The sequence below is a fragment of the Arvicola amphibius genome, chromosome 8 (assembly GCF_903992535.2).
Source record: "Arvicola amphibius chromosome 8, mArvAmp1.2, whole genome shotgun sequence".
Classification (NCBI taxonomy): domain Eukaryota; kingdom Metazoa; phylum Chordata; class Mammalia; order Rodentia; family Cricetidae; genus Arvicola; species Arvicola amphibius.
The window spans coordinates 30554012-30581224 of NC_052054.1; the positions used below are offsets into that span (position 1 = coordinate 30554012).

The following is a 27213-nucleotide window of genomic DNA, read 5'->3' on the forward strand; positions in this document are numbered from 1 at the left end:
CGAAGCACAGTGAGAGATGCTCTACGCCGGAGTCCACATTCTTCCCCTGTATTCAGAACGAGTGCAGGTGCTGTACCTGCCAAATAACGAGAGCAAGCAAACAATCAGAGGCCACGGTGGGAATTCGCTCAGAAGAGATGCAGGGAACTTTCTAGGACACTGGTCATGTTCTGAGATCTGATCTGGGATCAGACTGTGCTTCCGGAATGTGGACAATGGCATTCTAAGGCTCTGTGCTCAGCATTGTATGTAAAACTTTGCTGAAAGAAGAAACCTAAAGAGTGTAGACCTCTAGTTAATTTTACTGCATAGAAGACATTTACCTTACTTTAACCATAATAAAAAATTAATTATTTCAATAGATGGGGGATTGTTAGATAAGCAGGTAAGTGGGTCAACAGTAAAATCTCTTATAAAATGTAGGATTTTTTTTGTGTGTGACTCGAAATTTTCACAATCTGACACTGGAAAATATATTTTGATCTTGGGCATGTTTGATACTGCTTTGAGGTTTACTTCTGCATAATGGAGACAATACTACTTCACAAAGTAGATCATCTACTGTGCCATGTTGTCATTTTGCAAGCTGCAGTGTCTGAAGATTTGGCAGCGCTGCCTCTGAACAATTAGTGATATGAGCAAGGGTGTGCCTGCATTCTGGTGGCTGATTATATATTCTCCGAGGGCAAGAACAGCTTTGAACATCAGCATTAATAGCTGAGACTGTGTGAAAAAGAAATCATAAGATGGGGTTCGATGTTTCGGAAAGAGCTTTAGTTATTTGATTCACTAACAGTTGTAACTGTGGTCACTCATTCATGTGACAGATATCTGCTGAGTATCTATAGCATGACAGGCATCCTCCCAGGAACTAGAACTATGGAGGACACAAGAATGTGTCCTCTTGAAGATCACATTCTAGCAATGATAAGCTCGTTCGATTTACAGGGATTAGTCTGGTAGGTGGAGAGGCAGAAGTATGTGGTAGATTTTCTCAACACCTAGCCTGTCATGATAGTCATGGCCGGAATAACCATAACAAAAGACTGGCTAGCCATGCAACCATGGCACCTCCATCTGGATAAACTTTTACATGGCATAAAAGAAGCTCTCAGGACCCATGGAAAACTGTTCTCCTTCTTGGGTTCAGTGAAGAATGGATAGGAGGGCCATGTACAAATGTGAATGGACCACAGAGTGTAGCCTAAGGATAACAACTAAAATAGAAACTCAGCAAGACCTGTGTGTTTAGATTCCTGGCCTTTCTGTGCAGCATTCCTTCGGAGGATGGAGGGAGACCCCGCTTCCAGTGAGAATGGGAAAGGTGGCGCAGGCTTTATTGCCTGCTTTGAAGAAGGGCTCTAGCTTCTATGACTAACCTTGAGTAACCCGAATCCTGATCGCTATCAATTGCTTTGGGGGGAAAAGGAGAAGGGGAAAGGCAGAAGGGCAGGACAAGGTCGAAGAAACTGCCTCTGAGGGTTGAAAACACTCAGCACACCCTGGTGCCACGCGGTGGAGTCAATTTTGATGTAAGAGAAGAAAGTGAGCTCAGGCCAGAGCTTGAGATAGCCTTTGTCAGGCCAACAACAGCCAGACAAGAAACAGAGTCTGTTGCCAGGCGGCAATGTGGTCCGTCACGTTGTTTCCTTGTTATTTTTGACTTCTGGTTTATGCCTGTGGCGTCTCTGAACAGCACAGTTACAAAGAACAGGACAACGGTTACTGAGTCACTTACAATCATAAAGCATTCTAGAACTGGGGTTTGTCTTGTGCCTACTCAGCTGCCACAGCAAGCAATCCAAGACTTCCTGCTAACACAGGCCTGGTGGGGGTGGGGGGTGTGGGGGTGGAGAGGCGGGGGGTTATGTCATAAAACAAAGTATTTCTACAAGTCACCAAAGGTAAGAACCTATGGTCCACCCCACGCTAACTAAGTTCATTACAGGTTCTGGGCAAGAGACTATGACGAGATGACACGCGGGCCTCACAGATAAACACTGCTATCCTCCTAACACACTAAAAGCAGTTTCTCCAGGGATTTTGCTCTATGAGTTCATCAGTCTGGGTGGACTTTGAACTTCTCCTCCCTTAGTGAGGCCTGAGCTGTGCAAGCAGGCCTTGGTTTGTTCTTCCCAGTATGACCAGCATGTATACCGCAGGCGTATACTCAATACTAGTTGCACTATTACAGATTTGTTTCCATTTGATCCCGTATTTCCCAGGGAATAATATAGAAGTAACCAGTGACAAACTTGGTTGTGACCCAAAGTATGGGGCATAAGCAAGAACAGGTCTTGGCCTGGACAAGCACAGACCTGCTTTCTTTTACAGGGGAACAGCGAAGGTGAAATCTGTGTTTCAGGGCATCTCTGGAGGTCAAGAAGATACAAAGGGCTTTGGACAAGGCTGGGAAGTTACAATGCAGAAGGATTACAGTGTGAGGCTTCAGAAGTCCAGCTCCACTCCTGATAGCCTTGAAGGATGTGAGAGCACCTGGGATGTTGGTTTTTGTTCCGAGGCTCCGACCCCAGGACCTGGTGTCTGGCAGGCAAGTCCTTAACCACTGTGCCACACCCCGCTCTAAAGAATTTAGTCGAGTTACTTGGCTTCCATTTTCTCTTAGCAAGCTCTGTGTGGGAAAAGAATCACCCAGGTTCACACACCTAGAGTAATTTCTGTTTTACCAGTACAGCCAACATTTTGGTTTTCCCTCTGGATGATTTCTGAGAGGACGCCACGAGTTTTCTACAGCTGTGATTTGCTAGGACAGAACCGAAGGTAAAAACCTCCCGTCTGTTTGACTGTTTATAGAAGTACACGTTCAGCTCACACACCAGTAAAACACCCCTCCCACTGGTGTCCTGATTTGTTTCGTGTTACAACAGCTCAAGCTGTCTCTGAATACCGAGCGAGGATCCTTCTGCCAGCCAAGGCAACGAGCAACCTGACGGAAGATCCACCGTCTGCCCGTCGTCTCTTCAGGTCAGTCGTGAATTTTTTAAATGGACGACTTTGCTATAAACTCGGCTGGAAAGTCTCTAGTAAAGAATCGTTGCGTTTGGAGTTGGAAGCAGGCCTTCATTCGTCCCGCAGGCAGGCCTGGAGCGAAAGCTATGCAAGGCATTTACCTAGACCCAAATCCCGTTGAAACAAACACATTTTATGCTTTGTTTAAACTGGTGAGTGTCACGACTTTTAGGGTAACAGGCTTGCTTTAAAAAAAGGGGGGGGGAAAGGAATGGAAAATTAACACACTTTTCCTTCTTTTATTTCTTTACATAAAGTCTTCCTCTGCGAGATTAACTGATACCATCTGTGGGTATTTGTTCCCCACTCTCGGCTTGCAGACTTGCATTTAAATCTTCATGCTTCTTTTTCTAAGCTTCTTTTCAAATTGCTGCAACACAAGAGCAAGTCCTAGCCGGTGGCCAAACACTGCCTCTGCGTCCCAAGTCTTTTAACCTCTTGCTTCCAACTCGCCTCTGAAGGCAAAACAATCCAGGAGCCACGGCCCTCCCCCTGCTCCTGATAGGCTGCTGGGAATAGCAACAGCCTGTGTCACCGAAAAGGGCAAAGCCTTCGGAAATAGAAACAAAGTTGGTTACAAATCACACTGGCTTTGCCCGAAGGTTCTCTCCCCCCACCCCACTCGAACCCCTCCCACTCTTTTTTAGCATGCTGCCCATGGGGACCTGGACCACTGCTGTCAGAGCGGTAGGTCGGGGTGGTTTAGTGGCGAGGGAGAAGCTGTAACTTCTACGTGACCATGGTACCTGTTGAAAACACAGAGGGCCCCAATCTGCTGATCCAGAAGGGGAGAGAGGCGGAGACCGATGGCAGCTGTGGAGCCAGCGGCGGCCGGCATCCTGCCTGCGCGGGAGGTAAAGTGAGACCATGGGGCTGGCTCGGGTGACCGCTAGAGGGGAGAGCCGACCCCGTGAGCCCCTCGGGACTGTGCGTGTGTGGGAGTGCGGGTGCGCGCGCAACACGGGAGCGCGCTGGGTGCGTGGAGAAAGGAACACAGGGTTTGGTGCGACGTGGAGTGACCCAGAGCTGTACACGTGAGGACTGAAGCCTCCTTGGGACGTTATGTGTTAAAACGTGAGTTACATTCCCGCTACTGCTGCCATGGGCTCCATCAATTTGCTTTACGTAACGCAATGCATACGTTCTTCTTTCTTGGAAAGGCGGATCAGAGCCTCATTTGTGAACACACACTTATTTTCATTTATTGTTGCAAGTGGACCGTGTAGAAGAAGTGGACGTTGTGAGCATCGCTTTTTAAAAACCAAACTTTTAAGTAGACATCATACAGTTACTGGTTATGGGAACAACACAACTTTCTTTTGACTTGTGTTATTCTGTGCTCCAAGCGCCTCCTTTTCTTGTCCCTGCTTTCCTGGAGACTTGCCTTTCAAAATGAGATTCATTGAATATTTTTTCCTCCCCAAGGAGAACGTCAGTAGTTTTCATTGCATTATCCGCACTAGCCTAGATGATTGTCTTTGCTTCCACATTTACAACCCCCAAACACACATCCACACATCCCAGGGTTTTTTATGTTTGTTTGTTTGTTTCTTGGTGCCTCTTTTTTTCCCATCTAATTGTGTAATAAGATACCAAATACAAATGAGCCTCTCCTTCCTACGGTTAATACTTTCATCGGCTCCACATGCTTCCATGATTCATTCCATTGCCAAGCTGCTTAGTAGAATGTCACAAATAGTCACCAACTTTCAGCGACACAGAAGTCACTCCTTACCTTTCATCTGGGAATGGGCTGTTTAAGCAGTGGCTTTGCCTCATTTGGGCACAGAATCCACCAAGCATCATATGGATGTAAAGTGGTCCCATCCCAGGAACAGAGAAGCTGTCTTCTTTTCCTGCTTTGCTCTGGGCTTAGACTACTCTTTCTTTCCCATGTCTAGTCAATACTTGGGGCCATCTCTGAATGTGGCCTCTCTCTTTGCCCAGGGCCTTGCTGGCTGACTGTAAAGAGCAGGCAAGGGGAATGAGATCGGCAGTTAAGAGAGGTCTTATCTACAAATTCCTGAGAAATGAGCTGCAGGAAACAGCAGAGCTCTAAACTGGTGCTGACAAGCAGAGGGTCAATTAAATGGGGTTGCTGTGTCACCCTGTCATAATGGAGAGGAAAGTAACTGCCCAGCCCGGTTCTTGCAACTGCGCGTTAGAAATGGACTAATTTCTACCATCCACCTGGAATGTCAGTAGGAGGCAGGAGGATATAGGCCAGCCTGGATGACGAAGTGAGGCCCTGTCTTCCAATGCACACACGCACACATGCACAGTCATGCACACATACACATGCATACACACATGAACACACACACACGCATACACACATGAACACACACACGCGCACACACTCGCACACACATGCACACACACGCAAGCACATGCTCACGCACATACAACTTTAAGGTGACTTTCACATTCACAGTTATCTCCATGGGAGGTAGTGTGCAGATATATGTCTTGAACTTATATGCAGAATTCATTGCAAAGTGCTACTGTTTTTTAATCACTGTAAAGAAATAGTGAATACCACAATCTATCAAATTTAATTTCAGATGAGTCTTTATTATGTAGCAGAAAAAAAACCCTTAAGTTTTCCCTAGCATCTTAGATGAATACAGCTTTGGGTTTTGTTAGATATAGTTTGCATTTAGATGAATAAAAACCCTTTTAGAGCCAGGCGGTGGTGGCGCACACCTTTAATCCCAGCACTCGGGAGGCAGAGGCAGGTGGATCTCTGTGAGTTCGAGACCAGCCTGGTCTACAAGAGCTAGGTCCAGGACAGGCTCTAAAGCTGCAGAGAAACCCTGTCTCGAAAAACCAAAAAAAAAAAAAAAACCCTTTTAGATTCCCCTAAATTGTCTTAAGAATCTCTTGACACCTCAGAGCCACCTTATACATAAATGTATAAATGTATTATAGAGCCTTGCTGTATGTTTTTAGGAAATCATCTAATGTTTCCTTCTCTAATGTTGGGATTATATTTTCATTCATTTTAATCAAGAGGTTGATGTTTATTGAAACAACATTTTCCAAGTGCTCTTTTTGGTGTCTTTATATTTCAAGCTTATATAATTCAGAGGGTTTCAAATGCGCTTGGTGATTATCAGCATACTTATGATTTTAAAGTTTTTCTATATTTCTAGGTGGAAAATAAAGCAAGCGAAAAGGGAATCAGGTCTATAACCCAAGTTAAGATGATTAAACCACGTGAGATACTGAAACAAACAGTGAACAACAAAAAGACAGACCACAAACTCTCAGCGCCCCCCAGTGCTCCTGCACACACACCAAGCAGCTTGGCTGTTCTTCCTTGGTCAACTCTTTAATTAAAAAGGGTGCTTTGTGGGGCTGGAGAGGTGGCTCAGAGATTAAGAGCACAGGCTGCTCTTTCTGAGGTCCCTAGTTCAATTCCCAGCAACTGCACAGTGGCTCACAACCACCTATAATGAGATCTGGCGCCCTCTTCTGTCATGCAGGCAGAACATTATATACATAAACAAAAAGGCTGCTTTGTCTCTATCCGTAGAATGAGCTTCATTGTTTTTCCAAGAAGCTATGACTCAAAGTGAATACGTTGTCAGTATAATTTACAGTGTTCATAGACACATCCTAATTGACCTTCTTTAGTTTCAAGTCCTGGTGCCACAGGCTGACAGACACGGGTGAAGGGAGACTACACAGACAGCATCTCTCCCAGGGTGGAAGGGGCAAGTTGCCAGAGGCTGGTATAGGTCTAACTTTGGAGATTCCCTGCCTCGGAGCTTTGCTGTCTGCTCCTTCATCCTTAGCTCCCGTGCTTTCCTTATTTTGACATCCAAATTCCATGCCAGAGAGAGTTCTCGAAATCTCCTTTGTCTCATCATCCCTGGTTTTTTCTTCTCTCTTCTGCCTAAAATGGTCAGAAACCAGGAGCAGCGTTTGTTGTCCGGGCTCAGGTTCTCAGCACTGAAGCAAACACTCTGGAACCAGTCAACTCAGAACTGGACGCACAGACCCTCTGGAAGGTCTGCTGTACATCCCTCTGAAGACATCAGAGGCCGGGACTTCAGAATCCTCCCACTAATCAGAGCACCCTAAGGAGTTGTCCTTAAAGACTTTAAAGCTGTGGGTGCTGAGCTAATATGTGCAGGTCAATAAGCCTGTCCTGGGTGTTCCCTCAGGTTTAGCCTTATCTAGACTATCTGAATGCTTTCTTGGGCTGCCCACCTGGAATCAATGCATTTTCAGGGAAGAGAGAGAGTTGGGCCCGATGACAGAGATTTGAATTGTGAAAAGATGGATTGGAATAATAGGTCTGTTATCTTGGGCAAAAATAGTGAGTGTCCGTGAGCGTGCGCACGCGCACACACACCCCCCACACACATAAAAACTTAAGTAAATGTAATAATATTTTTTTAAAAAAATAACAGAATTACTGAATCTTAAAACCACGTATTTAACAAATGGATTGCTGACAGCAAGTTGTAGGTATACGTAAGGAAGTGGCAGGATTTGGAGACACGGATTTGTAAGGAACCAGAGGCCTTCTGCATGGTAAGACCAGTTCGAAAGGTAAACACCTTCCTTTGGGTTCAGCCAGCACCTCTTTGACACTGGACATGTTTAACCTCACTTGGAAATCACGTCAGAGTTCTAACTTGGGACTTTAGTTCAATGTGAGGCTTGAGAAAGTGGTTCCTAGGGGACCTCGCTGGAAGGGGCTGCTGGGATTTGTTCCAGCACAAAGGCTCACACAGGAAGAGTAGCGCCCTGTCCCTTTCTAAGAACGCACTGTCACCCAGAGAGAATGCAGAGAGGTTGTTCCTTTGCCACAGATCCTGGACCCACTACAGCCCCAGGAGCACCCAGCCCCAGGAGCAGCAAAGGCAGGCAAGCAGGCTGTGACTGGGAGCTGGCAGACATGGCCGTAGCTAGGGCTAGACCAATGAGCCAAGCCACCTGTGTGGGCCGAGACCTTCCCGACTTACACCTGCATGCTGGAACTGGTTTTTATAACCAGGGTCCCTTCTGATAGGCCATTGCCCCATCCCAGGTGTTAAATATTTCCAACATTGCCCTGCTTGCTGCCAGACACGCCACAGTAGCTGAAGGAGCAGTTTCCAAGAGCACGCTTAGTGGTAACAAACAGGACTCTCAGGTGAGCTTGGGATAACATTGCTTATGGACGGTCCAGGGGGGACACTTAATGTTCTTGCCCTTTCCCTAGCTGATGGAAGTAGCTCTCAGAATGTCATGGAGCGGCCTGAGCCAAGGCTATGAGCTACATAACTGCAGAGGAATCCGCGGATCTTGAAATGCAACTTTAGATTTGTAAAGATTTTATTTTTTTTAAAAAAGTATCCCGTTAAAGACGCCTCATGGGGAGCATTTGCTCAGTGAGAGGAACCCAAGTACTGTTTAGACTCCTCGTTAAAAACTCCTGAGAACCTGACACAGCCCTCCACCTGGGAGCAGTGAGCTCCCACAGCTGAGCTGAAGTAGCCTTTTACCCAGAGTGTATGAGCAAGAACTGGTTTTCGAAGTTTCTGAAGGTGAGCAGCTGGAACTCCCTCTGTCCATTTTTCCTTGAGAGCGGACTTTGCCAGAGGAGTGCATTACCAAATGACTTAAAAAGCACCGAGTTTTGGGGCTGAGAAAGGGGCGAGCTGCATAACTTTCCCAATCTTCCCCAAGGACTCTGCAAAATACCAAATGAGGACAATTTCTCATCTTGGAGTCCCTCGAAAAATATCCAATTTCAGTTTTAGCCACAGACACTGAATGCTCTCAAAATACTTCTCAGCTGAAATGGAGTCAAATGACCAGCATCGTAAATCATAAACTCGCACGAGCTAGTCCTATTTCATCCGGGTTTGTTCGGTTCACTGACATGGTTTTCCTTTCTACATGATAACACATTCATCTGTACATTTGCTAAGTGGCTTTGTCTCAGTGACACACCAATTGTTTATGTGCTTATGCTTTGTACAAAAGCAGTAAGACTGAAATAAATAGCTTAGCAGTCATTCTAATGCCAGCCGGTTCCATTATATTTGAAGAGTGACTCACTTCTAGAGACATGGCAGGGAGAAAAGTACACTCCTTTGATTGGACTTACAGCAATGTCTTTTCCTTCATAAACAAATGCAGTTTAACTTCACACTCAACCGTGATCCTCTTGGAAGTAGTTGTCTCTTGGGAATTTTGTGAGTTAACTGTTAACGTTGCCCCGAGCCATAGGCAATTGTCCACATAACTTCACACATAATGTTTCCACATGTTTGTGGACCTTGGAGTTGGAAGCTATGAGGCGAGCTGATTTGGAAGCCTGCTTGGAATAGCATCTTGAGCTTCAGATGTGGAAGACTTTTTAAGAATAGAGGGGGGAAAGTTGTAATTAGGATCAATTTGCACAGCAAGAGAGCATTCCCACGCTAATAAAATATTTCATTTCCAATGGGAACTAAACTGTAGAAACGCACAAGGCAAAAACCATGGGGGGAAAAATGATTTTGGAGATGCAACTCCATTATCAGGGGACATGGGTTTTAAAAACAAGGGAATCCACAAATGTATAAAAAGGCATGGTCGTTTTACTGGACATAAAAAGGCATCATCTTATTTCCTGTGATGTCATATAAGAAACTGTTTCAACCTTTTGTCTTCTTTTTTTGATAGTTTAGTAAGTATGCTTTATTTGAATGAAAACCCATGTGATGTCTGTACTTTTTGTGATTGGATTTGGTGTCAGCTGTCTCTCGTGTGTTCGTGTCTGTCTCTGTGTCTCTACCATTCTCTCTCTCTCTCTCTCTCTCTCTCTCTCTCTCTCTCTCTCTCTCTCTCTCTCGTCCATTGTCTTGCTCCTGTTAGTTACTAAATGGATCAAGTGGTTTGATCCTATAGTTTCCTGTAGTGCAGGTTTGGCCATCTGGATCCTGGTGAGTTAGTACAGCATGTTCAGTTCAGTGCTGTGTTTACATGACCAGTTGACTCTTCAGACTCTGACAGGTGTAGGTTCCTTACCGAGGGAATGAGCATGTCACGGGAGCTGCAGAGACTCTGATGTTATTAGTGCTTGTTGGTAGATACTGATGCTGTTACCAGGCCCAGAGGTTCTTAAATCTATTCTCTCAGTCTCCCATCTCAGGCCTGAAAGAGTTCTTTGTCCTTTGATAGGTGTAGAGTTGAAGCCTTTTGTATTTTTTTTCTTTTTTGAGATCAGCTTTAGCTCCTGTCAGATCCCCACATAGTTCCATTTTACATCAATTCAGATTAAAAAGACTTGTGTGAAATGAGTATCACGGGCGAAGTACTTCAGTGATAATGTTTCTTTTAATTAGATTTCTTAAAATTTTTTTATTTTTATTTTATTGGTGGTTTACCTGTGTGCGTGTCTATGTGAAGGTGTTGGATCCTGGACTTAGACAGCTGTGAGCTGTTATGGGGGTGCTGAGGGTTGAACCCAGGACCTCTGGAAGCGCAGTCAGTGCTCTGAACTGCTGAGCCATCTCTCCAGCCTGCACAACATCCCTTCTAATCTTGTAATAACCACTGGAGTGAGATTAACCCCATTTCACATATAGAGTCAGGAGCCGAGCACAGATCAGCTGACGCTCACCATGGACTTGCTGTCATCCAACAGCCGTTCTCCCGGCACTATGAATTGAGAAATATTATTTAATCCTCTGACCGAGGTCACAGAGGAACAGAAAGTGTGAGTCTTGCTGATCTTGTCAAAGTCTAGCCACTAACTAATCAGACCCTCTGTTTCTAGCCTAGGCCTTCACTTCTGAGCCCCAGGTATCTAGGGAGAGGCAAAGTGCCCTGCTGCCCATGCCACAGAAAGAGTTGGTGGCAGTCCAGACTCCAACCACAGACTCGCGCATCTTGGCCTATCAATCATACAACCAGCACTCTTTCAACAACTTCCTGACCTGCCCAATTCAGGACTGTGGGTTGAACTCATTTCAGGACTTGGCTGCATTCTACATATAGTGAATCCCTTTAGTTTCATGTTATTTTTTTTTCTCTATGAGATTCTAAGTTCCTAGCTGAGGAAATGAGAACCTGGGCTAACTTGCCACTATCCATGTAAAAATGCCAGGTACGGTGGCATGCACTTGTAACTCCAGCACCGGGGAGGTGGAGGGTCTCTGGGGTTTGCTAGCCAGTCAGGCTAGCCTCGTTGTGAGGTGCAGGCCAATGAGATCTGATCTCAAAGGGCATTCCTGAGGATGACAGCTGGGGTTGTCTTTTGGCCTCTACATGCACCCCCACTGTGCACCCTCCCCCATGCACACAGCTTGCACACACACAGGCATAAAGGATATGATAAATTCATGAATAGCATATTTTTTAACCCATCAGAGCTCTTAGCTGACTGACAGCCCTTGGAAAGTTCTGCATAATTCATGAATTATGCTTCTCTATATTATAGCATGAGTATCAGAGATGTTGTGTGTATAGTACAAGGATTGCCACCAGTGGTATCCTGGGGACCTTGGTGCTCACTGAAGTCACCAAAGCTGGTGGTGCTGACCATCCAGATAAGCTTGGTCTACTGTCTGTGCCCAAGACAGGGCTACACATTGTATGCATGTGATTGCACAAGATGAATAAAGAAGTGATTAAGATATGTGCTGCCTAGTGTCATGCTGATCAACTATGGACTGTATGACAAGTTATATATAGGAGGTTATAGCAAACCTTCCAGGATGTCTTTTGATATATACATACATACATACACACACACACACACACACACACACACACACACACACACAATGTATATGTATTTCTTTTCTACTTTTTTTTCAATTTTTTTTAAGTAAGAGGGACTATGTATTTCTTTCTTTGTTGGATGCTTTGTAGTTGTCACATGGGGCTAAAAGTTACTCTGTTAAATAACAATTTAAAAACTCACCAGGTCCAAGGCCCTGGTCTAGAGCTTCAGATCAGAAGCAGTAAGGAATGGGGGTCATGCCCCACAAAGCAAGGCAGAGAACAATGACAGAAGACACTTGATGTCAAGCTCTGGCCTACACACACACATACACACACACACACACACACACACACACACACACACACCTATACCTTTTTTGAAAAAAGTGTAACTGAGAACTGAAGACAGTAGGTCTGTAGAACATTCTAACGGGAGAAAATAGGTAAGATGGAAACCAAGGAAAGAGGATGACACATCCGGGGAATGGCGAGGGTTTCCACTTGATGGGAGCAGTGGGCATGGAGCAGGGAAAGCAGACAACAGAGGAATCTCGAGCTGCATGCAGGGACTGCAGGGAGTTTGGTGTGCGGCAAGGAGAAACTCCTGGGAAAGAGCCTACCAACAGCAGTGTAGAAAAGGCCACCAGAGTGACTTCAACTTTTCCAACGCTCGAAGGTCATCAGGTTTTCAATAAAGTAAAGCTTGACCCAGCCCTCTATAGTTCAATCCTGAAGCCCCCAAACTCCCTACCTTTGCTTCTGCCCTCAGGCACAGAGTCTCCAAAAAACTTGTGACTTTTCTGATTCTTCCTGCCCCAACTTTGTTTTCCGTGGATCCCTGTCCTTCCCTCACAGCAGTAGAATGGTGGTCCTGTCCCTGCTGCAGCTTTTAAGAACTCTGTAGCCTTTCCCCTCCCTGTTCCCAAGTTCCAGCCACACAGGCTCTTCAGAAAGTGACTGCCGAGCTCATTGACTGTTATATAGGTACATTCTTCAAGGTCTCTTGTCACAGCCACCGCAGGAAATCTGTTGCAAATTTGGCTTTTTAAATCTTCCGGTCACTCATCAAATTGGGCCCTTGGCTTCTTTTCCCACCCTGACCCTGCACATCAACAACATATCCTACCCTTTTCTTTCATTGCTCATATGTCTTGCATTTTTAGCTTTTCTTTATTCCTGCCTTCCTACTTCTCTCTCCGAATTTTTCCTTATAGTATGATGTATTTCAGTCTTTTCTCCCTTTGTCTCCCTGGTCCATCTGTCCATTGGCAGACTTCCCCGTGAGCAGCTCTCTCAATGCCTATGTGATGATGCAGGCCTACATTTTTAAAAAAAGAGCTCTTTCTAAAGTTACCCCCATTATAGGATTTACAATATTACTTATGTTCTTCCCACCTCATTGCCCTATTTAAGGATTTACAGAGCACAAAGGGAGCCAGGTGCGGGGGTGCACTGTCATAGTCCCAGCAACACACCGGAGGTAAAGACAGGAATATCAGGAGTTGAAGGTTTTCCTTGTCTACATAGCAAGTTCAAGGCCAGTCCAGGCTACCTGAGACCCATTCTCAAAAAACAAAACAAACAAGACAACAACAGCCAAGCCCACAAGAGGACAATTTTTCAATCATTTTAAAATAGAAAAACAACCTCAAATCCTCTTATGGTTTCTTTGTGGCTTTATATTTATTAACTAGAAAATGCAGTGGCTGAAGACTACTCCTATGTATGTGAAACAAATGTTCATACATTTGAAATTTTGTAAAACAAAAGGTATATTACTATTAAAAGAAAAACCTGTTAAATAGTCACTCACGGGAATACTTTCCAAGACAATATGGACTTTCAAACGTCTGTATCTTAACATAGCTCCCACATGCTAAGAAGTTCCATCAAGAAACATCAGAGGTGGCTAGGCAGGATGGCTGTGGGGTTTGTTTTTATTAAATTTCTCTTAACCGTCTATTGAAAACCTACGTAGACACAGAAACACATTCAAAATGTCAGCAGCCTTAAAAAACGGACACAGTCGTCAGGGAGTAAGTTGCAACACTGAGTAAAAGGAAGATGCTACAGAAATGTCTAAGGCCAGGGAGTGACATGTTGGACTCCTGAGAGGTCCTGCTGTAGATGCAGAGGGTCGAAGGGGAGCAACTCTACAGGAGCTGACTTCTGCAAGGGTCACAGTCCAGCTCTTCCCAGTCTGTTCGTCATCATGACTTCTTTTTTTTTTTTTTTTTTTGGTTTTTCGAGACAGGGTTTCACTGTAGTTTTAGAGCCTGTCCTGGAACTATCTCTTGTAGACCAGGCTGGCCTCGAACTCACAGAGATCCGCCTGCCTCTGCCTCCCAAGTGCTGGGATTAAAGGCGTGCGCCACCACCGCCCGGCTCATCATGACTTCTTTCTGCACCTCTTCATCACTGTGGTTTTCAGGACTTCCACAAGTCTGGCCGGGGCTGGAAATAGCATCTGTGCTTTAAGATAGGCAGAGAGGGGACAGCAGGGGAAGGGAGAGGAAGGCAGGCGAGGGGAGAGGAAGGCAGGGGAAGGGAGAAGAAGGCCGAGGAAATCACTGGAGACACCAAACCCAACAGGGACATCTTCATTGAGTACATTTGAAGTTCAAATAAATTCTTTGATGCGTTAAGCCCCTGGTTTTCAGGTCTTCAGGTTCTTGTAGTAAAAGGCATCATAATGGGATTATGAATTTTAAAAAAAGGAACTCAGAAAATCTGGTACTTGGCCAGTCCATTCCAAATCCAATAGAGAAGAGTGAGGTTTTATTTTCCCCCACTTTTACCAAAAACATAAATTTTAGAAAACTAATTTTGTTCTCAAAGTAAATTTCATAACAATGGATTACAAAAAATTAATAGAATGTCTGTATTAGGTGACTGTTATTTAACTATAACTAAGCACCCATGGCAGATATTTGGTTATAGTTATACTTTGTTTATTTAAATACTTCATTTATTTAGCTTATGTTTTTAGAGGCTGGAAGTCAAAGGCTGACGACCTCCCTTAGTCTGGCTAGTTGTGGGGATCAAAAGGTTATAGAATGTTGGGAGTACATATGAGAGGGGGAAACATCTTATAACAAACCAGAAAGCCAAAAGAAGCACAAGGTCAGGATCAGGCTGCGTAAGAACTCATTCACAGCAAAGCTCACAGTAGAGATGTATATGGTGGTGCATGCCTGTAAGTCCAGCATGTGCTACATGGAAGCAGAAGGATCCAGGAGTTCAAGGTTATCCTTAAAAATCTTTAAAGTCAGCGTGGTCCATGTGAGACCCTGTCTTTAAAAAATGAAGAAAGAAAAACAAAACAAACAAACAAAAAACCCATTCCACAACATCAGTGCCATTGTCATCAGTACTCCCTGTCATTGTCATCGGTACTCCCTGTCAATTGTCATTGGTACTCCCTGTCATTGTCATCGATACTCCCTGTCATTGACATCGGTACTCCCTGTCATTGACATCGGTACTCCCTGTCATTGTCATCGGTACTCCCTGTCATTGTCATAGGTACTCCCTTTCATTGATATCAGTATTCCCTGTCATTGTCATCGGTACTCCCTGTCATTGTCATCGGTATTCCCTGTCAATTGTCATCAGTACTCCCTGTCAATTGTCATCGGTACTCCCTGTCATTGACATCAGTACTCCCTGTCATTGTCCTCAGCATTCCCTCTCATTGGTAAGGTTCCTTGTGACCCAAGAACCTTCCACTGGAATAACCACCTCCTGAATTACCACACTGGCATCAAGCCTCCAACATACAGATATCTAAGGGACTAACAACATTCAAACTATGGCAACATCTGATGAGGACTGGAAGAATGAAAGTGTAAACAAACAATGTTTTTATCCTCTTTCCTGGAAAAGTCCAACAATAGTAGCTATCGAGGGAGGTCAAGTTTCCATTGGTCTGGGTCTTGCTGGGTGCTGGAGGGACAATTAGAGGTGCTAATGTGGGATTTTGCTCTGTATGCTGTGAAGATCACTGGTTAATAAAGGAACTGCTTTGGGTCTATAGCAGAGCTTGGAGGGGAACTAAACTGAATGCTGGGAGAAAGGAGGTGGAGTCAGGGAGAAGCCATGTAACACCCCCCCCCCCCCCATGAGAGACAGATGCTGGAACTTTAACTAGTAAGCCACAGCCATGTGATGATACACAGATTAACGGAGATGGGTTATATTAAGATGTAAGAGTTAGCCAATAAGAAGCTAGAGCTAACGGGCCAAGCAGTGATTTAAATAATAAGTTTCTGTGTGATTATTTTGGGGTTGAACAGCCAGGAACCAACAAGTGGCCTTCCTTACAAGGTGCAGGTAAGGAGAATGCCTGTAAGAGATAGACAAAAGCTGGTGCCCAGTATGTACCACCACTGGGCCACCACAGACCACAGGACCAAAAACAGCAGCTTGGGGCTTGGGAACTCCGTGCTACAGCTCTCCATGGGACCACATCCCTCTAAAAGCTTGTGTACACTCAGGATCTGGGGGTTTATGTGCCACAGTGTTCTGGCTCAGCCAGACTCCCACTGTCATGAGCCATCCTAGAGCCTCTCTGCTCATGCTGTGCACTCTCTGGTTGTTAGTGTTTCAGGCCTAAGGCCACACACACGTGACTACGTGACTGCCTGTCACCTAGGCACTATAGGCTACAAATACACCGTTAATATTAACCCAAGAAAGGAAATCTAAGAGATTCTGAAGAAGTGGGGATCTTTGAGCTCCACCCACAAAGATGACTAAGATTCCTGGAACAGATAGTGCTGATGAGGACCACTGGTGGATTATGGGGGATGGTGCAGGGTGAAGAGCTGCACAATTCTGGGAAAGAGTGTAGAAGTTTCTGGAAATAGTAGATGATGTATAGCGGGGCCAGAGAATTTGGTCCTTGGAGTGTGATGCAGGAAAGGGAACCGCTAACAGCGAGTGAGAGCTGACAGTCACACAGAGCAGCCTCATACACAAGGCTATGCCACTGGAACCCAGGTACGCACAAGACTATAGGCCCTGCCGTAGTGTGATAGTAACAAGCTAATAATTGTTCTGACAATGTCTTGGAAATGCTGGCAGTATGCTATTCCAGTAGCAAGCATGTCTGTAATTGTAAAGTTCTGCATGTTAGCAGTATCGAATACAGCTATGTGAAGGAGAGGGAGCAGGAAGAGCATTCCACAAGCACCGTTTCTAGTCACAATATCAGCAAACACTGATTATCTTGCCAGGTGCGGAAGATTAAGAGTGAGACTAGAGAAGTGTGGAGAGCAGAACTTGACCTTCCGAGTTAATTTGCAGCTTAAAAGTAAGGATGGTTAGGTCCAGCGACCAGTGCCTCTCACAGGACAGGCCTCCTGTGGAGTCTTTGCACAGAGGGGCTGGACGAGCCAGCAACATGCAGCTAAGCAGGGTAATGACAACACTACAGAGGGTCTTCCCAGGAATTGTGGCACTTGAGGTGGCCGTTGAAAGATGAGTTGGGATCAAAGGAACCCGGGGCGAACGAGCAAACAGCCATGAACACAATGGTCAGGCCGCTTGAGGGGTAACTGCAAGTTTTTCCCGAACAATACCCGGAGGAGGGCTCCTTAAATCTGAGACGCTTTCACAGTTGGTCAAGTTGTATAATTACCTGGCTGCTTGCCAAGGAAACCTGTGCGTGCATGCTTTTCAGCCCACTGTGGGATTTAGTGAGGCGGCAAGTATCTATTGTGTGCCCATTATGTCCGTACGCCAGGACTGGCATCTGGGGGAGAAAGAGAAGGAGAAAGCAGGCAGAAACTCAGATATTGTGGAAAATGGAGCATCTCGCGTTGAGTGTGGGCTACAGTCATGGTTTTGTGTGACTCACCGCGAGCAGAGACAGGGCAGCTATTGTTGTGGCAGCCAGCGCTGCTGTCCCCTGCCCAGTGCCACCTGTCAGAAGTTTTTTCCACTTGGAGCTCCTTTGTACATGGCCTCTTGATGGTGGCCGCATCTTCATATCACCTTGGGTAGGGGTCCTCACTCAATCAAAAGGCACCAGGATTTTTCTGGTGCAGGTGTGGGCCTTCCGACAAGGTAGCCAGAAGACACAGGGGTCTCCGTGTCTGCCCTGAGTTGTCCACCTCTTCTTGCCCCAGCTTAGGAAGCTGAGACTCCCCTGTGGCACTTTTACTGAGAACAGCAATGTGGAAAAGGGGGCATCTGGAAGCAGGGCCGTGACAAAATGCTTCGGGATGCTGGACGCAAGCTTTTAACTTGACATCAAGGAGTGGCTTTTGTTGTTGAGGCTTTGTTTTTACATTAATTTGGGGTGTTCTTCTTCTCTGCTCTAGCTATAGCTATTTCTCAAACCATCCATTTGCCCCAAACTCTTCCATTTGTGTTTTGACAAACCCAAACTTGGTTTCCTGCCATCACCTCAGACTACTTCCAATTTCATTCTGTTCATGGTCAGCTTTCTTAGAAAAGTTATGTCTACTTTCTACTTTCTATAGGATAGCATTTTGTTCCTGTCATCATTAACCAACAGTAGGTCCAAGAAAAGGCCATGCTGTGTCTCTCTTTCGTGCCTTTTTTGTGAGAAAGCAGTACCAGGAAAGGTGCTCTATTGGAAGTCTTCAGGAGTCGCGGGTGGCCATCTTGGAAGCGTTATACACTGAACTAGAATTCAAAGCCCAATGGGACAGCCTCAGGGTGAATGGGATCTTCTGTGGTCATAGGTCCCAGCAGTAAGGTGAGGGTAATAGTTTGAGAGAGGGCTTCTTGAATGACACAGTGGGGACAATTCAGATTTGTAACAGCTGAGTCCCTAATTCCTACCACTGTTGGTAAGATCTCCCCACGGGGCTGAGGTCATCGAACATCCTACTGCCAGGTTTTGTCCTTTTCATGGCCAATTGGCCAGGGATAGATAAAATAGAAAGATAGCTAATGAGAGAATAATATGCTGTGGTGTACACAGGTTAAAGTAAAATGTTTCAACAATTTCTAGAGAAATGCTGTCATGATTCACATCTCAATGTTCCAGGTCTCAAGGACATTGACAAACTGGGGTGGCTTCCAGGCATATCCCTGTTTCTCAGTGTTTTGTGCCCTGGCTAAGGAAAGAGGCAAATTATCTAAGTCCAGAAAGCAGCAGCAGGAGCCGGGCCCCTCTTTTGTAAGGAGTGGATCTTCCCAGACCAGACCACCCAAAGCTACCACCCTATCGACCCCTGCAGATCTCTCCAAGGCAGAACAGTAGAGGATCCAAGGAGGGGGTCCTCCAATCACCACAAGTCCCCTTTGTAGAAAAACACTCTCACATCTACCAAAAGGGAAAGCAAGGAAGGGCAGGGTGGCAGGGTGGCAGGGACAGTCTGTTCCCTAAGCTGTTTCAGCTGTCAGTTCCGCTACATGCTTAACTTGTCCCTGGCTACCCCGTCACTGTGAACACCCGCTTCGCTGCCTCACCCGGTCTGCCTCCAAGGTTTCGTGCTCAAGAATTACCAGCCACATCAATCAGTACAACAGACGCTAGTTACCAGTTGACAGACACATGCACACACAAGTCCAAACAGCAAGCAAAGATAAAATAAGTAGTGGCAAGAGAAAGTCTGGCTAATACAGTGTCCTTGGGTTGGCAAGATAGCTCAGCAGGTAAAAGCGCTTGTCACACAAAGCAGGTGCCCGAAAGTTGTCCCTTGTCCTTAACATTTGCACATACCACACTTCATTACACACAGAGAGAGAATAAACTGTTCATATCCAGTTGTGAGGATTTCACCTGATTTTCTTTGCAGTGGAGGAGTTTGCTGATGGGAATTTTTAAGACCATCTGGGGAAAAGGTGTGTCTGGAATAGATCTGTAAGCAACTAAGTCATTTCATATTTACTAAAACAAAGCAAAGATAATAAATGAGAGAAATGTCACCAGGTGGTTAAGTTTCTTGAAGGCCAAGACCATATTTGTTTTATTTCACTCTGTGTGCTTGTGTGTGTGTGTGTGTGTGTGTGTGTGTTTATGTGTATATGTGTATTTGTGTTTTGGCACCTAGGAGAGCACATTTTTTGTAATGGTGCTTGATAGTTATTTTCTGACTAGGTGAATTACTGATTCAGTTTTAGCCTAATGGTTTAATCCATATAAGTTAGCTTTATTTGATGTGGATTATTTTATTATTCTCTCATGTATCTTACTATTCGTGGCTTGCTTCTTTCCTCCTTCCTTCCTTCCTTCTTTCCTTCCTTCCTTCCTTCCTTCCTTCCTTCCTTCCTTCCTTCCTTCCTTCCTTGACATCTTTTGTAGCCCAGGCAGACTTTGACTTCTCTATGTAGCCAAGGATGACGCTGAACTTATGTTCATCTTCCCTGCATCTCCAGAGTGCTAGGCTTATAGGTATGTGCACCAAATTCAGTTTTTATGCATTGTTGGGGATTGAACCAAGGGCTTTGAGCATGTTAGGCAGGGATGCTACCAACTGGCTTACAACACCAGCCTCAGCTTATTTATTTTTAATTGCCCACTCCGCGTACGCCACTAAATTTCTGGTGGTGGTGAATAACTTGGCTGTTTGTGATGTGAAGTGACTAGATCACCGTATTTGATCTGTTTATTTCAGGAGAGCTGAATAGGTTTTTGTTGTTGTTGTTGTTTGCTTAGTTTTTGTTTCACTTTTTTGTTTGTTTGAGACAGGGTTCCTCTCTGGAGCCCTAGCTAAGTAGACCAGGCTGGCCTTGAACTCACAGAACTCTGCCTGCCTTTGCCTCCCAAGTGCTGGGATTAAAGGTGCGCGCCACCACCACCCAAAGGACATTTTTATCTTACAGGGGAAGTGAAGAAAAATGTTTTAATAAGTCCAGAATGAAGTTTCTGATGTTCATGTCTCTTGTTACTACACACAAACAGTTCTACTCCTGACCTTTCCTAGAGGGCTCTGTTGCACCAGGCAGTCTATAGAAACATGCACATGTATATTGAGTATTGTAGAAATATCCACTTAACTGTTCAAACAAAGCACCATTTGAGTTACCAACCCACTTGGGTGTTTAGTTCACCTCCAGCTCATGTGAAATTACAGTCATGGGCACTTGTTTGCCTTGACAGGAAGTCTTGTATTTGTTTACTTGTCTCTAGTTCCGCCTGAGCATTCAAGTCTGAGCTGACATCATATCTTGTCTGTGATGTCCTTGGGACCAGTGACCAGTATTGTTCCTTGGAGACCTAGTCTCCCTACTGAAGCGATAGCATCTCCCAAGAAAGCTGTGGTGCTCATAGTCTCTGACTTACTCTGGGGGTGTGTAGCCCATTATCCTTTGAGCACAATGAAAGATGTCCTCATGAAGTCTACCCTATACAGAGAGCCTCCTCTGTACCTATCTAAACTCTCTGCCTTTCCCTCCTGGCAGGCTCGTGGGCACACCCTGCATGCTGTCCTTCTTACTGTTCCTGAGACATGACAAGAGCTTCTCTGTCTTGTCCAAGAAATGACTTTCACTATATATAACCCCTATCACCACTTCCTATTTGCTCAGTTTTGGTTTTGTCATATTACAAGATGCTCTGTCTGTCTGTCTGTCTGTCTGTCTGTCTGTCTGTCTGTCTCTCTCTCTCACACACACACACCTATATATCTGCAAACCCATATATGTGTGTGTGTGTATATATATATATATATATATATATATATATAAATAAAATTTTCAGTAATGGGGATGCATATATATTATATGCATATATATGTATATTGTGTTACTGAATGAGCTGATGATTGTATATTTATATATGAATACCCATTACTGAAAAGCAGTAATTGTTCACTTTTCCTCCTTTTCCCTAGGAGTTTACATTAAAAAGACTTCCAATTCCCCTTTGTTCCTCTCTGCTGCATTCTGCCAACCTTCTTCCTCCCATGAGCAACATGCATTGTAGGCTGCTTGCCCTGCACCCATTTTTCCCTTCCTTATTTCTAACACAGCCTTGACTTTGTCCAAGCATTCATACACCACCTGCTCCCACCTCTACTCCTTGTTCAATGACTCCTATGAGCATGGGCAAAGGCCAAGTACAGCCTGATGGTGGCCACTGAGGAGTTGAAGGCAAGAGCTTTGGGGCTGGTTTCTGTGGGCTCCACATAGCCAGGAACCCACACCTTCTAGAAGTCCCTTCTCCCCTATCTATCTGCCCTCAGAGGTTTGTCTTTAGAGAACTGGGTTGGGCTTGGACAACCAGGCTATCAGGACATCTAATCCAATGCCAAAGGCACACACTAGCAGCTAACCATGTTGTTCAGTCCTTATCATCTGCCAGCTGCTTATCTTGTAAAGCTACTTACTCTTGACTGAAAATAACACCAACATCCTAGCCAGAAGGAAGCCAGACTTCATAAACGCCTTCATGACTCCTCTCCTAAACAACAAAGAAAAAAAAATGATTTTTCATTCTCTTGTGAATTATCTTTGACGGTATATTGTTTTACCATGGCGCATTAATTTACCACATTGTGTGCATGAGTGTCTAAAGTCAACGTTATGAAAGTCTTACCCAAAGGTAAGTCTCCATTTGGATAGGGCATGTTTGAAATGATCTCTCCGAACCGATTTCACGGTTTCCTTTTTCCGCTTGCAGGTTGCAGCATGTTCACCTTCCTGACATCTGTCACTGCAGCAGTCAGCGGCCTCCTGGTGGGTTACGAACTGGGGCTCATCTCTGGAGCCCTTCTTCAGATCAGAACCCTGTTATCCCTGTCATGCCACGAGCAGGAAATGGTCGTGAGCTCCCTGCTCATTGGGGCGTTCCTGGCCTCTCTCACTGGAGGTGTGCTGATAGACAGATATGGGAGAAGGCTCACCATCATCCTCTCGTCGTGCCTCCTAGGACTCGGAAGCTTGGTCTTGATAATGAGCTTGTCCTACACTGTACTTATTATGGGACGCATTGCCATCGGGGTATCCATTTCCTTGTCTTCCATTGCCACTTGTGTGTACATCGCAGAGATTGCTCCCCAGCACAGAAGAGGCCTCCTTGTGTCCCTGAATGAGCTGATGATTGTCATCGGTATCCTCTTTGCCTACATTTCAAACTATGTGTTTGCCAGTGTCTTCAATGGTTGGAAGTATATGTTTGGTCTTGTCATTCCCCTGGGGCTTTTGCAAGCAATTGCGATGTACTTTCTTCCGCCAAGTCCTAGGTTTCTGGTAATGAAAGGACAGGAGGAGGCTGCCGGCAAAGTCCTCGGGAAGTTAAGAGTGATCTCAGACACCACCGAAGAACTAACTTTGATCAAGTCTTCCTTGAAAGATGAGTATCAGTATAGTTTCTGGGATCTGTTTCGCTCCAAGGACAACATGAGGACCCGAATCATGATAGGTCTGACGCTGGTGTTTTTTGTACAGACCACTGGCCAGCCAAACATACTGTTCTATGCATCGACTGTCTTGAAGTCCGTTGGCTTCCAGAGCAACGAGGCAGCCAGCCTTGCCTCCACTGGAGTTGGAGTGGTCAAGGTAGTTAGCACCATCCCAGCAACTCTCCTTGTGGACCACGTTGGTAGCAAAACCTTCCTCTGCATTGGCTCCTCTGTGATGGCTGCTTCACTGTTGACCATGGGTATTGTGAATCTCAACATCAACATGAATTTCACCAATATCTGCAGAAGCCATAGCCCTCTTAACCAGTCCCTGGAGGAGCCTGTGTTCTATGCAACCGAGAACCTGTCAATTGGCAACAGCAGTCTTGGGGAGCACTTTAAAGGAGTCCCCCCACACAGCAGGGGCTCATTCATGCCTATGGGACATGGCATGGAGCAGAAAGGGGAGATGCCCCTCACTTCTTTACCAAATGCTGGACTGAGCCAAACCGAACACCAGGTAGTCGCAGACGCTGCTGTTGTCCCAGCTGCTTACAAATGGCTGTCCTTGGCCAGCTTGCTTGTGTATGTTGCTGCTTTTTCAATTGGTCTAGGACCGAGTAAGTACTTCATTTCTTATTCCTTTTTCTCTTTCACTCGATAATTGTTTTGTGCTGCCTTTAATTGGTTCAAGCAATCTATTAAGATAGACTCTTATAAATACAAGACGCAGATGAGCATGCTAGTGGTCCCTGATGGTCTGCAAAGGTGGAAAATGTGCCTCGTGTATACCTGCTTCTGAAAAACACAAAGCCAAATTTGTTCAAAGGATTGGTTACTCATTACTATTCTCATCATTGAGCATACTTTAGAACAATTGACTAGATGTGAATCAGACATAGCAAGAGATTCATTGCTCAAAGGTATTGTAGTGTTTTATGAATACAACTTGATTGAGATCCCATTATATTCTGATTCTCTTTATGGGTGGAAGGAAAAACAATTGTGTAGATTTTCTGAAAGATATGATTGATGCATTTCAGTAATAATGAATTAGAACTGAATTATGAGATGGGAAGAAGAATTTTCTTATTTCTTTGAGTAATTTTTTTTTTTACTAGACCAGTTTTCTGGGGAATTTCTTACTCTCATTAAATGGGAGAATTAATGTGTGGTTAGTTCCATAGAACACAATGCAAATGGACAGTTGACAGGACCCTGCCTACAAGGCTCTTGCATTTTCTAGACTTGGACTGTTCAAACTCAGAGAGGCACTTGCTGAGATAGTTGGCTTATTTCCCTTCTGTAGTCTTTTGTCCCACAAGGACTCTCAACCTTTTTGTAGGGAGGTTGTGGAGGTAGTGTTTCTCTAACATTCTCTTCTCAGATTTGATCATCCTCCAACTGCCATCTCTCTTCTTGCCTTCCTCTTTCTCCTCCCTCTTCCTCCCCTTCCTCATTCCCTCTATTAAGTAGAGTTAATTTTGGAACTAACTATAAAAATCAAGGTGATAAATCTTCTCTAACAAAGGGAACTGTTTCCAGTCTCAGACCAAGAGGCATGTATAGGCTCCCCATTGAAGAAGGGATTCCGTGGAGGAATGTCATCTCTGGCCATGTAAAGGAGTTTCTAGAAAGAAGACAAGCCCTAGCCATCTACTGCTAATGCATTAACTATGTATTCAGGTGATGTCTGTCAGGGGACTTGGCTATTTACTGACCAGGAGCCATGCTCAATGCTAGGAAACAGTCATGAACAGGCCAGACCCTGTTCTCATCTTCTAAGAGACTAGTTGTCTAGCCTACGGTATATCCCCTGTGTTGGCCTTGTATCATCAACCAGCAGAGTCGGCTTGCTTGATCTCAGCTAACTTAATACTCTTGAACATGCTGCTGTAGCTTCTCCTGCACCAATCCTCCTACCTCATTGTTTAAATTTTACACCTACTTCTAAAATATCACTTTCTAGATAAGTTTTTTTTTTTTTAATTCCAGACAGGTAGGAAGATAGGGATCTGGTGGATTCTGTACTGTGCCTAGTCACCTGAAGCAATTCAGGACTAAGCAGCTGTAACTAGGTTGGGTAGCCAGAAGGAGGCAATCTTCTGGTACCATACGTACATAGATTTCCCCACATACGCTGTGAAGGGGCAGCTAGATTAAATATTACTATACTGTAGCATCTGATTAGTCTGTCTCATTATTGATCCTGACTACTAAGACATGATAATAGCTTGTTTTCAGAAAGTTGTTTGCCCATGATGTATGTATGTGACCGCTCTGGTTCTTTAAACTAATCGCAGCTGGTGAACCATCATTTATATATTTTCATTTCAAGAAAGACGTCATGTTCTATAGGAGAATAAGGTATGGGTGTTATCATATACTGAAGGACAACATGACCTTGTTTGTAATACTTTCCTGTATAAGAAAGTACAGTGAGGTTTGTTCCTCTGATAAATGCTACATGGTGGTTATGAATCTACTGGCTTTCTTTGCCAGAATCTTTTGTCTTCTATGTTCATCATGAAACCAAAAATGTTTATTTTGTATAACTATTTTTCAATCCAGTTCTTTGAATTATCAAGGGCTACCTTAGAATCTGAGAAAAATCGTAAACCAGGCATGCCTTCGTGGTTTTTACTTAGAGACCCGCTTCAGTTGAAGGAGTTGATGCTGTGGTACACAGTATCATAAGAGAGTCATTGATCTCGGACTTTTGGGATCAACCTATGTAGGGAGTGGAGGAAGCCCTGAGTGAGTGGCGTCCTGAGTGAATGTGTATTTTGATATGAACAAGGCATGTCCATGGCTCAGATGCCAATGACCCACAATAAATTGGCAAAGCCATTACCCATCTGGGTCAGGCAAAGCTCTCCTCAAAGTTTGGGTCTGTGTGTTTATGAAACATTGACCAGTGTGTGCAATGCCCAGCGACTGCAGCTTCTTCTCCAGCCTGGGACTGTTCACATGCAGAGAGCCCTACAGAGACTAGCTAATTCCCACCCCCATACTGTGCATAGTAAATGCCCTGAGGTTCAGGTTGGCAGTGGTTAGAGAATTTCTGCTCCACTCTGGTCCCAGGTTTATTGTACATGTATCTATGTGTCTGTAGTTCCTTCATTTCCCTACTGCCCCTCGCCGGGGTTCAGAGACCCAAGCCACTCAGGACATAGACAAACCTATTCACCATTAGAGCTTTTTTTAGCATGATGTCATGCTTCTCTCTAGATTTTGGGACATTTTGAATGCCGCAGATTCTCTATTCCAGCGTGTCACTTGCTATCTCATTGTGTTAGAACAGAGTTCTTCTCTGTAGGAAATCCAGTTTGATTTTTGGAAACAATTAGAACCCTTATGCTCCCGTAAAGGGTCCTCTGCTCTTTTTCTTTTTTAAATGTACCTTGAACTTAGGGTTAGGTATTGGATATGAAGGCTGCCCCCTTCAGAAGCTCATGTGTTGAAGGGCTTGGTCCTCAGCTCGTGGATCCAGTTTCCCTTTGGTCTTGAGAGTAAATGTTCATGAACTAGACAGCTTACTGTCACTGTGCTGAAATATCCGAGAAGATCAACTTAAAAAGAGGAAAGATTCTTTTTGCCTCATGGTGTCTGAGTTTTCCATCTATGATCACGTGTCCCTTTTGCCATTGAGCCAATGGTGAGGCAGTGCATAGCAGGACAGACCGTACACACCAAGGGACATACTCTTCACTGACACAAAGAGAAAGGCGGGAGGAAGCAAGGATCCTAATATCTCCTTCAAGGGTGTGTCCCTAAGGCCTAGTGACTTTCTGATAGGTCCTGCCTCCTAAGAGGGTGTACCACTTCCTAATTCCACCGCACCATAGGCTAGCAGCAAGCCTTGAGCACATAGGCCTTTAGGAGACTCTCCAAACGCAGGCAGAACAGTCAGTTATTTTTAGCTCCGTCCTCTCATTGAAGAGGCATTAGAAGTAAGAGTGAATAAAAATAGTGTATCATCCTCCTGTATCCACCCCAAGAGACACAGTCTGTCTCTTCTGAAGTTCTGCTATAGGTAGGTAAGTGTGTGCTTCTTCTGAGGCTATACTGTCAGAAAAAAATAATGTTTTTTTTAAAAAAATTCTTTGATATACATCTACTTGGATAAGTGAACTTAAGAAAACAC

General features: G+C 44.8%; 1 protein-coding gene across 3 annotated transcripts in view; it reads left to right on the top strand.

The window, feature by feature from the left end:
* Positions 1-2861: 2861 nt before the first annotated feature.
* The window catches only part of Slc2a12 (solute carrier family 2 member 12), a 54985-nt gene continuing 30633 nt past the window's right edge, over positions 2862-27213 (top strand). Inside the window, exons 1-3 of one of the 3 annotated variants that reach the window (XM_038339118.1) lie at positions 2866-2985; positions 3792-3884; positions 22346-23686. In XM_038339118.1, the coding sequence (XP_038195046.1) occupies positions 22354-23686 (1333 nt within the window). In that variant the 5' untranslated portion in view covers positions 2866-2985; positions 3792-3884; positions 22346-22353. Of the gene's footprint in view, positions 2986-3600; positions 3885-22345; positions 23687-27213 lie in introns of those variants that run through there. The other 2 variants (XM_038339119.1, XM_038339117.1) reach the window with 2 other exon arrangements.